General features: G+C 38.2%; 3 protein-coding genes across 3 annotated transcripts; 1 reads left to right on the plus strand and 2 right to left on the minus strand.

Moving 5' to 3' along the window:
* Positions 1-474: 474 nt before the first annotated feature.
* Positions 475-3,571, plus strand: SKD1 (AAA-type ATPase family protein). The gene is made up of 8 exons (NM_128319.4): positions 475-1,282; positions 1,377-1,482; positions 2,097-2,295; positions 2,379-2,447; positions 2,527-2,601; positions 2,692-2,790; positions 2,893-3,048; positions 3,184-3,571. The coding sequence occupies exons 1-8, from the start codon at positions 805-807 to the stop codon at positions 3,307-3,309; spliced, it is 1,308 nt and encodes a 435-aa protein (NP_180328.1). The 5' UTR covers positions 475-804; the 3' UTR covers positions 3,310-3,571.
* Positions 3,506-6,112, minus strand: AT2G27610 (Tetratricopeptide repeat (TPR)-like superfamily protein; the record flags this gene model as incomplete). The annotated part of the gene is made up of 1 exon (NM_128320.1): positions 3,506-6,112. One exon carries the CDS (start codon positions 6,110-6,112, stop codon positions 3,506-3,508), a length of 2,607 nt encoding a protein of 868 aa, NP_180329.1.
* An 864-nt stretch (positions 6,113-6,976) lies between these two features.
* On the minus strand, positions 6,977-12,225 carry AT2G27630 (Ubiquitin carboxyl-terminal hydrolase-related protein). Its single transcript, NM_128322.4, has 12 exons — positions 9,640-12,225; positions 9,433-9,561; positions 9,222-9,344; positions 9,089-9,135; positions 8,863-9,005; positions 8,698-8,801; positions 8,406-8,594; positions 8,096-8,302; positions 7,859-8,006; positions 7,629-7,759; positions 7,447-7,539; positions 6,977-7,352 (listed from the first exon to the last, which is right to left on the minus strand). Exons 1-12 carry the CDS (start codon positions 11,587-11,589, stop codon positions 7,248-7,250), a joined length of 3,369 nt encoding a protein of 1,122 aa, NP_180331.2. The 5' UTR covers positions 11,590-12,225; the 3' UTR covers positions 6,977-7,247.
* Positions 12,226-12,290: the final 65 nt, after the last annotated feature.

Consider the following 12,290-nt stretch of genomic DNA (forward strand, 5'->3'; position numbering starts at 1 on the left):
AATTACGATTCGCTGCTGAAACTCCGGTCTTTGCGTTTGCAATGTGCACAAGTGACTCCAAATGTTTTGAATGAATAAAAGGAATGTCCTTTCTGCAACTTAAATGTTCTTTGTTGCAAGTTTAATTTTGGTCACTATTTTTTGCTACAATTGCATTCAAAGTAGATTTACTAATTTGTGTTGATGTTAAGGTTTGTTTTTGAAATAATATTTCTAGTTTGTTTTCTTAAGGTTGATAACAAGAAAACTTATCATGGTCATGCTTTATATTGTCACTATTTGAATTTTTTTTCAAATTTGCCTCCTATTAGAAGGACCTTGTACTTAATATATTTGAATGGTGGGATTTTGATGTATCTCTCTACGTGGATTTTTTTGTTTTTCTTCTGCTTTTTAATACAATTTGTTTTCTTTTTCAAACCATTTAATACAAAATTATTGGAAAAAATAAGCATATATTAAAAAACGGCAAGCGTTTTCGTTATCATTCATCAAAACATTGAGCCAATTCTTCACAACTTCCAAAAACGCCTCACCGTTTCATTCTTCTACCAACCTACGCTCCGCTGTTTTCAAGACCTTTTCGTCTTCGTCGTCAAATCTAGCTTTTTTCTTCATCGCTTTGCATAATCCATTCCTTCTTCTCTCTTCTCCATCTCCTTCCTCCGATCTTCGTCTCCAATTCGGAATCTTCCTATCACAATTTCAAGGCTCCTTTAACCCTTGATCATCACCGATTCAATCAATTCGGAATCACAATTTCAAATCGAGAGAATTTCAATTTCTCTTGTAAAACCCTAAATTATGTACAGCAATTTCAAGGAACAAGCGATCGAGTACGTGAAGCAAGCGGTTCATGAAGACAATGCTGGGAATTACAATAAAGCTTTCCCTCTATACATGAACGCGCTTGAGTACTTCAAAACTCATCTCAAGTATGAGAAGAACCCTAAGATCAGAGAAGCTATTACCCAGAAATTCACCGAGTATCTCCGTCGTGCTGAGGAGATCCGTGCTGTTCTCGATGAAGGTGGATCGGGTCCAGGATCTAACGGTGATGCAGCCGTCGCAACGAGGCCCAAAACTAAGCCTAAAGATGGAGAAGGTGGTGGTAAAGATGGAGAAGATCCTGAACAATCAAAGCTTCGAGCTGGGTTAAACTCTGCGATTGTTAGAGAGAAACCTAATATCAAGTGGTCAGATGTTGCTGGGCTTGAAAGTGCTAAACAAGCTCTGCAGGAAGCTGTGATTTTGCCTGTCAAGTTTCCACAGTTCTTCACTGGTAAATTTGTGTAATCTGGAGCTATTCATTGAAGTTTTGAAACCGTTCTCTTTGTAAAGTTGTGAGCTTTATCTGTTGTTTTGTTACTTCTTAGGAAAGAGACGGCCTTGGAGAGCTTTTCTGTTGTATGGGCCTCCTGGAACAGGAAAATCGTATTTGGCTAAGGCTGTTGCCACTGAAGCTGACTCTACCTTTTTTAGGTAACGTATGTTTAAAAGTGTTTGAATTTCTGAAAGTATATAGGAAGAGGATGGTGTAGTGTCTTAACTCTTTCATTATAGCTTGAGACCATAGTCAAATACTTATGGATTTGAATAGTTGCTATGGATGATAAGCGTATTGAAGTAGTTTGGGATTAGTTTAAGGAGGGTGGTCTTTGGTTTTGTTTGTGTTTGAATTCTAACGGTGTACTACAAGTTCGGATAGAAATATTAAGGAAAGGTTTGATGTTCCTTTATAGTTTATATGCAAATTCTGCTCTATGCTAGAATAGATGTATGAGTCTCTGCTATCTGTACATGTTATACATAAGCAGCTGCAACCCGATTTTAAAGGCCTGGTAGAATCTAAATAGCATATTAGAGAACCAAGGCGGATCGATTTAATTAGGCAAGAATGCTGATCCTTTGGTTTAAGGGTGCCAGAATTTCTAATTTCAATGTTGTTTGCACGAGGTACTTGGGTTTTTAATTAGGTATGGCTATGTACTTTATGTTGGTTGTTTTTCTATGTCAGTTTGTTTTTACAGTGTTTATACTTGGAAACATGTTATAGCTTAAGAAAAGTTGTTTCCTTTTTACTTCCCAACCTTCAGCGTGTCTTCATCAGACCTTGTCTCGAAGTGGATGGGTGAAAGTGAGAAGCTAGTATCAAACCTTTTCGAGATGGCCCGTGAAAGTGCTCCCTCGATTATTTTTGTTGATGAGATAGATTCTTTGTGTGGTACACGTGGAGAAGGAAACGAGAGTGAAGCTTCAAGACGTATCAAAACAGAGCTTCTAGTGCAGATGCAGGTGCATAGCTTATCCGAACTAAACTCCATGTCTTTTAGTTGTAGCTGAAATTTCCGTCTCTGACTTATCTCTTTTTCTTTTAGGGTGTTGGACACAATGATGAGAAAGTACTTGTACTTGCAGCAACCAATACACCCTATGCTCTTGATCAGGTGAAAGTCATAAGACGGCTTGGTTCTCTATTTTCTTTGCCAGTTAAATATTGTTTTGTTAACTCCATGTTAATTTCAGGCTATCCGGCGACGTTTTGACAAGCGTATCTATATTCCTCTCCCAGAGGCCAAGGCTCGGCAGCACATGTTCAAAGTATTATTCATTTGCTTCAAGTTTCTCAAGTAAAAATCATTCAAGGGAGACAGAACCAGTTTACTAATGAGATCTGTTTTGTAAATGCAGGTCCACTTGGGAGATACACCTCATAATTTAACTGAACCTGATTTTGAATATTTAGGCCAAAAGACAGAAGGGTTTTCTGGTTCAGATGTGTCTGTTTGTGTACGTAACTTGGCCTGAGTTATTTCTTATTGTCCTTAATTTCCCCCTATGTTGCTATAGATAGATAAGCCTTTGTCTTGAGAATCTTTTTGGCTCTTGCAGGTAAAAGATGTTCTGTTTGAACCTGTTCGTAAAACACAAGATGCAATGTTCTTTTTCAAGTCTCCTGATGGTACATGGATGCCATGTGGGCCTAGGCACCCTGGTGCCATCCAGACTACAATGCAAGATCTAGCAACAAAAGGGCTTGCCGAAAAGGTACGCATCTAAACTTTGAATATATCATTTAGGTTTTGTATTTCAAGCTTCTCTGATTTCTAAATCCTTTCAATCCTTACATATGACGATTTCTAAAGACTGAATTGTGTATTTCATGTGAATAAATTGCAACAGATTATTCCACCACCAATCACCAGAACAGATTTCGAGAAGGTACTTGCAAGACAAAGGCCAACAGTGAGCAAGTCTGACCTTGATGTCCACGAGAGATTCACACAGGAGTTTGGAGAAGAAGGTTGATAGATTTGACATTCCCATCAAGCATCTTTCACAATCATATTATTATTAGTCTCTTCACCATCTCCTTATGTATGTACTGAGAAGCAAAACAAAATCTCAAACCCATGTTTGATTTCTTCCCAAAACATTGAATTTGCTTTATTTCTCGAATTGTGTAAAAAAAAAATGTTCTGAACAATGTTTTCTATTTATTATGTCACCAAAAGTCTCCACATGAGCAAACTCCATCACTGCTAAAGTGATGAAACCGATTTGAATCTCTAACTACGATCTCTCTTTCTTCAATCTTTGCAATTAATTTGATCACTAAATGACAATCTCCACAAACCCTAAGGTTCTTAATGATCAAAAGAGGGCTTCCCTTTGGTGTAGCTATCAACCCGAAAGCAATAGCTAATCTCTCACTATGCTGAGCAAGAACTGCTTCTTTATGCTCATCATCAATATCTTGAAGCACATAACTTGTATCTGGCTCATACCCTAAATCCTTCAGCCGTGTACTTAAATCTTCTAGCTTCATATAGATTTGATCTTTGAGAGGATGAGACCGATCACCCGCCAAGAACGAGTAAGTCTTGTTCTTGACCTCAATCCAACTATAACCAGGTTCTTTCTTCACGTTCCTCTCATTCATCAGCTTCCTTACTTTGGCTCTCTCTTGCCAATCTCCTGACTCTGCATACATGTTAGACAATAATACATATGCCGCTGAATCTTCTGGCTTCATCGCAATGATCTTCTCTGCAGCTAATCTCCCTAGCTCTGTTTTCTTGTGCACACGGCATGCAGCTAGAATTGTTCTCCAAATGGTGGAACCAGCCGGATTTGGCATGTTTTCTATGACCTTCATAGCCTTTTCAAGTTGCCCAGCTCGGCTGTATAGATCCACCATACAACTATTATGCTCCTTTGTAGGTGCTATCTTGCAGTCTCTCACCATTATATCGAAATATTTTTCGCCTTCTTCTACTAACCCCGCATGTGTACAAGCAGCAAATACTCCGATGAATGTTACACCATCCATTTTCACCTTTCTCTTCTTCATCTCCTTGAAAACATCGAGAGCCTTCATAGCTTGCCCGTGTTGTGCATACCCAGAGATCATCGAATTCCATGATACTAGATCTTTCTCTCTCTGCCTTTTAAAGACTTCTTCCGCACTCTCGATGTTGCCTTTCTTTGCATACATGGTTAGAAGAGCACTACTAACACACAGAGAACTATCGAGTCTTGATTTTATAGCGAACCCGTGGAATTGCTTTCCCTGTCCCATAGACGCATTAGTAGCCGCACACACGTTAAGGATGCTAGAGAATGTGAACTCGTTCGGTTTTATCCCTCCTTTTGTTAGCTCACCAAACATCTTTATAGCTGCCTCTGTCTCTCCGGTCTGAGCATATCCTGCAAGCATCGCTGACCAAGCCACAATGTCTTTATCATCAATACCGCTAAAAACTTTTGCAGCCTCTTCTACTTTGCCTAACTTCACATAAGCATCTAAAAGAGCAGTTCCAACAGTTGAAGATCTCTCGTAGTTAGTCTTTACAACCTGTGCGTGGACCTCTGATGGAGAAATCACAGGAAGAGCTGTGAGAATGACAGAATAAGTGAATTCGTTTGGTCTAACACCTTTCCTCTTCATTTCAGAAAATAAATCTACTGCTTCCTCTTTCCCATCATTCTGCAAGAAACCACTAATCATCGCTGTCCACGACACAACATTTCCTACGCATCCTATCTCTTTGAACAGCCTAAGAGCATCAAGCATCGCCGTACATTTACTATACGCTACCATTAGAGCCGTCCTTATATTCTGATCAAACAAAAACCCGTATTTTACAACACTGCAATGGAGCTGTTCTGTAAACCTCAGTTCTTTGAGGTTAGCGCAGAGCTTGATAACGGAAGCAAAGCTCGATTCAGATAACCGCACATAATTAAGCCTCATAGAGTAAAACATTCCCAACGCTTCTAAATCAAGCCCGTTCGCTGCATATCCCGAAATCATACTATTCCAAGTAACCACACTCTTTACTTCTGTTTTATCAAACAAAATTCTAGCTTTCCTAACATTCCCACACTTGAGATACAGATTAATCAGAGAATTAGAAACCGGAATCGTTTTATCTAAACCGTTCTTTACAACAACTGTATGTACCTGAAGTCCCCTCCCACCCACTCCTTCTTCAGCCAAAACTCCAAGAGCAGCTGCAAAAGTAAATGAGTTCGGCTGAGTCCCTTCGTTCTGCATTCTCATAAACAATGTCAAAACTTCATCATTCATCGAATTCCGAGCATACCCGCTTATCAATGTAGTCCAAGTAACAACATTCCTCTCTTTCATTTCATCAAAAACTTTCCTTCCGTCCTTAAAGTTACTACCTTTCATATACGTATCAACCAGCGATGTTCCCACACTTACATCATCTAAAAACCCAAACTTTATACACTGGCAATGCAACTGTCTACCAAAAAGCTCATCACATAAAGTAGCAGAAACCTTTAAAACAGAGGAAAAGATAGAACAGTCCATCTCCATCCCCAAACGATGAATATTCAAGAAGAGTCTCTTTGCTTCCTGAGTTCGTCCATCACGAGAAAACCCAAAAAGCAAGCTTATATAACTTTCCCTATCTCGGCCAGGACTTTTGTCGAACAGGTTGTGTGCATTATATAAACGAGAGGATGATACAGTACCAAAGCAATAGATTCGAACTTGGGCAACGCCATTTGCGTATATACGAAACTTGGGTTTGAAATTTTCCAAAGATGGAGGTCGCCATATTGTCGTTGTGAATCGCATTTGCTTTTCAAGATAAAAACTTTGTTGGTGTTTTCAAATTTTTCATTTGCCTCTGTATATATACTCTCTCCTTCTAATAAAAAATTGGTGTTTTCAAATTGTTCATTTGCCTCTGTCATTAAAATCTCCAACTTATTGAAAAAGTTTATTTAAATTATCAACTTCCAACTAAACGAAATAAATATCAAACTTTTGTTGACTTTCCAAATAAATACTAAACTTTCGTATATATGGCCATATTAGGCATAATATTAAGTAGATTAACATATTGCGTTCACGGAGTTAATTTTTTGTTAACAGATCTGTTAATTTAAAACGTTATTGTTTCCTATAACAAGAAAGCGACCTCGTTTTGTTATAACGACCGAATTAAATCCCCAAATCCAATCTTAAATCTCCAAATCAAGCAAAATTCTAACCCTAAATCTTCATATGATTTGAAATTGGGATTTAATTGAGCATTTATGACATAACGACGTTGTTTTATTGTTATAGGGAATATTGTCGTTTTCAATTAACGAGTCTGTTAACAAAAAATGGACTCTAATAACAGGGTCTGTTAATGTCATACTTAATATGGCTAGTCGAACAAAAGTTTGGTATTTATTTGGAAAGTCAACCAAAGTTTGGTATTTATTTAGAAAATCAACAAAAGTTTGATTTTTATTTCGTTTCGTTGGAAGTTGAGGATTTAAATCAACTTTTTCAATAAGTTGGGGATTTTAATGACATTTTTCCCGTTCTTTATTCGATTTGTCGTAATTTTATCGAATTTTATTTTTGGAATTATGATTTGATTCAAATTTGTTGAACCACAAAACAGAGACTGAGGAAAACTCTTAGTGAAACAGACGCTTTCTGTATACTCAATGAATTCACAGTATCTGGTGTATGAACCAGAGAACGAACCGAGCTGGTTATAAGCGGTTATTTCAAAGATGTGTCTTTCAGTAGCTGAACAATTTATGCGCACGGCTCTCTCATTGCTTATTTTGTATGTACATGAACAATGTAGTTTCCAAGACAAATCATATTATAGTACAGAGAGCACAACTTCTTTTGAGTTGGAACATGTAGCTGTTTTATACATCATCAATGCTGCGTTTTCTCCATATTGACACAATTCTGTCACTTTTTAGTTTAGGCTATCGATCGAGCCGGTAGCTTCATAAAACAGAATCTCTGGCCGAACCTTTCTCTCTTCACAGAATCCAACCACACTTTTCCAGTTACCAACATCCTATGGCATTACCAGAAATGCATCAATCCAATTTTGGCCTATCTAAATTCATAACTCAAATCAAGGAGAGACAGAATCAGCTGGTTCGTCTTACCTCTCTTGTTAAAGCATCATGTCTGAGATTGAACCACCGATTATTTTCATAAGCTATGCAAATGTGTTCTTCTTCTTCTACACCACAACCAACCTGCATCACATCCCAAACTCTAAGACTGTAACAAAAAACACACAAGAACAATAACAAACACATTTGTGACACTGTTTTAGATGATTTACCATTGACACAAGCCGGTACTTAGTGTTTGGTTTCAATCCTTCGTACATCCTGCTGATATCTATCTCCCAGTATAAAGCCTTTGTTGTTTCTGATATTTCTTTTTCAGTTTCACTCTTCTCCCATTCTAACACTAATGTTGCAAACCCACAAAACACCAGCATTGGCTTTATCATAAGCATAATAAATGAAATGAATACAAAACATCACAAACATGGTGGTCTTAATTTACCGATTATGAAGACAGGTGGACATTTACTTAAGATGTGATGAACAAGGTTTGTTATTCCACAGCCTCCGGTTTTAACATCGCATAGCATTGTATAATCCATCCGGATCACCTTAAGGATATCCACAAACTCTATATTCCCAAGAGCACACTGCATAGATATAAGCACACAACACAACCATATCAGGGGAAGTATTAGTTTCTCTAGGAAGCATAAAGAGGGAAATAAATAAAACGTACCTTCAAGTCTCTGATAGAATCTGCAGCCATAACAATGCCATATGAACTTTGCTCTGGATAATTTGGTTTCTTTCTGCATTTTCTACAACTCATTCTTTCATTTTCCTCCAACGTAAAAAGGCGAGTTACCAAGCTTTCCCTTTCAGCATTCTTCCAGCAATGCCAAGACTCAAGGATGGTTACAAGAACCTCAGCAGCATCACTCGACTGAAAAGGGTATAAAAAGAGAAATACTTTAAAATGACAATTAAGCTTACACACAGAAATTATATTAATACCATGCTTAGAAGCTTATTTTCTCCACACGAACCATGGAAATAACTTCTTCTAGGGAAGCAAGTAAGTCACGCAAGAGGCAGCTGTAGACTCCCTCAACATTGATCCCATCTGACACAATAGCAGTAAAGAAATTTCGTAGTGCAGGAGGAACGTGTTCTTCCGGGTGGTCTTGAAATGGTTGCATCAAATCTTCTTTGAGAATTTGAATGTTCAAAAGGGCCTGTAATACCACATGTTTTTGTGAACTTCTCAAAGATAATCATTTGATTCAGAAGACGAGAGTTTAGGTATTGTATAGTGTTTTAGTTGGTAAACTGTTTTACCTTCAGCGTCATGTCAAGAGCTGAATTGTATCTGGTTGCAGCGTCTCTAAGAGCTGACTCTAAATGTTCCGACTGTGAATCTTCTACAGGAATGTTTTGCGTAACTTGAAGATGGAGAATGAAAGAAATAAGAATTATGTATATAACCAAAATCAACTTTAGTACCTTCCTCTTGGTTGACTGTGTTGGGTGAGATTTCCAATCGACCCCTTTCACTTGAAAGAGTGGCATCTGGTTCCATAGAATCTTCTTCCACCTTCCCTAGTGATGGAGACGTGCTTTCCGGTTCAAGGATGTCAGATGATTTACTAGACAAGTAAGAACCCATTTGGCTCAGAGAAAACCCGAAAGCAATTTAACAACATGCGCAAAAGATTCTTGAGGTACTTACTGTTCAACAGTCTTAGAAAGAGGACTAGAGATGCTCGTTGAAGTTTTCTGTTGTGCCATGAAGACCATTCGTTTTTACAACCGGTTAACCACAAATTCAAAAAAGAAATCGAGAAATGTAGAACTTCAAAGACCTTTTTGCTTGTATTTTTCCTCTTCTTTGACTGTGACTTCTTCTCCTCCTCGAGTAAAAGATCTGCTTCTGCTGCTGCTGCTGCATCTAACTTGGCTTTGGATGCCATAATAATAATTTCATTCTAGATGAGAAGATACATAGTAAAATATAAGAAACAATGCAAAAGGAAAATGAAACCACTCTGTATTTAACTTTAGTTTTATACCAACCAGCAAGAAATTTTTCAGCAGTTCAAGGAGATAAGTGCGGTTGTCAAAAACAGAAAGCCTGGTGAGGTCATTCAGCAAACTAATCCTTGATTTATCAATCAGCAAAATCTTTGAATCGATTAGCATAACCTGTAAGTCATGTAGATACTTTAAGATGGGAAATTTATGTCATTATGTTGTAATGAAATTATAAAATCATGAACGAACCTTGGTATGTGCCAGTATTTTCAGAAAGGCTATTGACTTTAACACTATATCATCGCTGAGACTTTTACGCCCACGTATAAGATTCATGCATTCTTCAAAATCGGGGAACTCAAATGTCAGATCCGATGCGCCTTCGAGAACATCTCGTACTGCACACACAAATAATTTGGTAGTGAGGGAATTTCTTAGGACTCCCTCTTCGCATCTGTCAGATAGAAGAGATGCATAGCTGTTCCACTGATCTTCCTGAAGATTCCTTCTCCTTTCATCTTCGCTTATACACAAGTCTTCAACGGCAGTAAGAGCTACAGAATAATTGAATACCTGCACTTTCTTTGCATATTTGGTTTCCAGGGTTCTACATGTGAACTGAACAGCTCTCAGAACAGCCACCCAGATATCAAGATTATGTACCCTGATAGGTATGGGAAAAGTCTTCTCTACTGAATTGTAGTCAGTTAACCAGGATATGATATCATCTCCCTGAGCTGGTGCCTTGGGGTAGACATTGGGATCAAAAACATTGATTGTTCCTTCATCATTGATTGGAGCATTATTGCTTTTAAGCAGTCTTCTATCCAGAAGCAGCAATGAAAACTGAGGGTCAAAGTCAACCTTTTCTTTAACTCGAGTAGAACTCAAGATACTGTCCACTGCTCTGGAAACGACATCAATACCATCATCCCTTTCAGACTTGATGCGTTTTAGAAAGTTTAGGATTTTATTGAGTTCATGACAATCCAGAAAACATATACTCTGAGGTGTTTCCACTAGGTGAGAATCGACAAGACTCTGTTTGGAAACTTCAAGTTCTCCAAAATACCGTAAAGGATATTGCATCACACAGTCTCGAACACTACAAGGGAGAATTTTGAGGTCACGAAACATCACAAGGAGATTTTTGATTTCCTTGAGTAACTTACCGCGCTCGTCATCAGAAGCTAAAGGCCATTCTTTGGACCATCCATTCTTATATGAAAACGCTTTCACATCTGCGAGCCGATTTTTGATCATTTCAACGGCAGCTCCTGTATCCACTGGTTCCCAACCTCCAACAGATATCTTACGAGCCCAGTCTTTCCCTATCCTCTTCATATCCATTTCCTTAGAAGGTTTAAAACCTGCAGCATGTTCTTGTTCAAGATGTTTCTTACATTCTTCCGCACTAGAGAACTTCTCTGAACAGTTTTGGCACATCCAGAATGTCCATTTTCTGTCTTCCCTGGCAGAAACAAGAATTTGCTCCAAAGCATTTTGTCTCGGTCTGTCATATACTCTCTGGACAAAACTTGTAAGCTTTGCAATGCTTACTTTCATAAAATCCCTTTTGACCTTAACATTCAAACCTAACCAAAACGACCTCAAGCCTTTAATCTCGTTCTTAACCGGCTCTGAACTACTCTTTGACTCCAAAACTTCTGGCTCATCGTCTTCTTCTAGTAAACCTTTCAGTTTTCCAATCTTGGAAAGAGCAATCGCGGTCTCTGCATTTTTGATTAAAGTCTCCAGATCTTTATTCGTTTTGTTCTTATGTAAACTCATTTGAGCAACAGAAGAATCCGAGTCTTCACTCTGGTTAGAAACAGATAAGCACTGTTTTGCTTTCTTCAAACACTTTTTGTAATACATCACTGACCCAATATGGTGAGCCAAAGTGTGGAATCCATGTGCACACAAACTTAATAACTTCTCATGTTCCGAAGAACATCCAACAGCACCTAACTTGAATGTGAAATCAACGTCAAGGTTCTCTGCTTTTTCCGATAGTTTCGTAAACATGTAACCTTGTTCCGAATAAAGAAACCATATGTTCTTGTCTTCCTTATTGACACAAATCATATCTTCGATTATCTCCAAGGCCTTGATGTGATCTCCATTAGCGAAGAGTTCTTTTGCCTTTGCGTGGAGTTTTACGCTCACAGCATCTTTCAGGAAAGTAGTAGACTCCATAGAAACGACTCTCAAGGTTCTTGTGCTTTCTGCTTTAGAGAGATATGTGTTTTACAAGAAGAAGCATGAGTAAAAGCGGGAATATCAACGGATTTAACGGCTTATCACGTGAGAGCCACGTGACAACGCTTGGAAAAAAACAATTTTGATCATTGGGGAATTTTATCGAACACCTTCTGTGCATTGCCCGTTTGGGATTTTTCAAGAATAAATCAACAACAGAGAATTCAACATTTGTGTGAATAATCGAATTTTGGGTAAGACCTAAATGTAGAATGGTCTTCATGTTTGGGGATGATTAAAATTTCGAGTTTGGAATTTTTTTGCAGTAAGAGGCGATACAAGAGAAGAAGAGACTCGACGAATCAAGTAGCAAGAGAGAAGATTGACACGTGCCTATTCTCTCCTTTCTGAAGTTACGTGTGGAAAAATGAGTCTTGAGATAGCTTCAAGCGCTACAAGAGATCGGCGGGTTCATTCTTATTTACCTAGAGGAGGACCAGCGTGGCTCCTTTCACGAATTGAAGAAGAGAAGCGAAGATAATAATGTTTAGTTATGTTTGATTTACATCCTTGTTTTGTTTTGGAGTGTTGGTGCTCTGTTTTTGGGCTGTTATTTCTATTGTAGAGACTCAGTTTTTATCAATATCATTATCATTAGATTTCTTACTTGTGACTCATGACTCATACTTGGTCTCCTA

Source organism: Arabidopsis thaliana, chromosome 2 (genome assembly GCF_000001735.4).
Source record: "Arabidopsis thaliana chromosome 2, partial sequence".
Lineage (NCBI taxonomy): Eukaryota > Viridiplantae > Streptophyta > Magnoliopsida > Brassicales > Brassicaceae > Arabidopsis > Arabidopsis thaliana.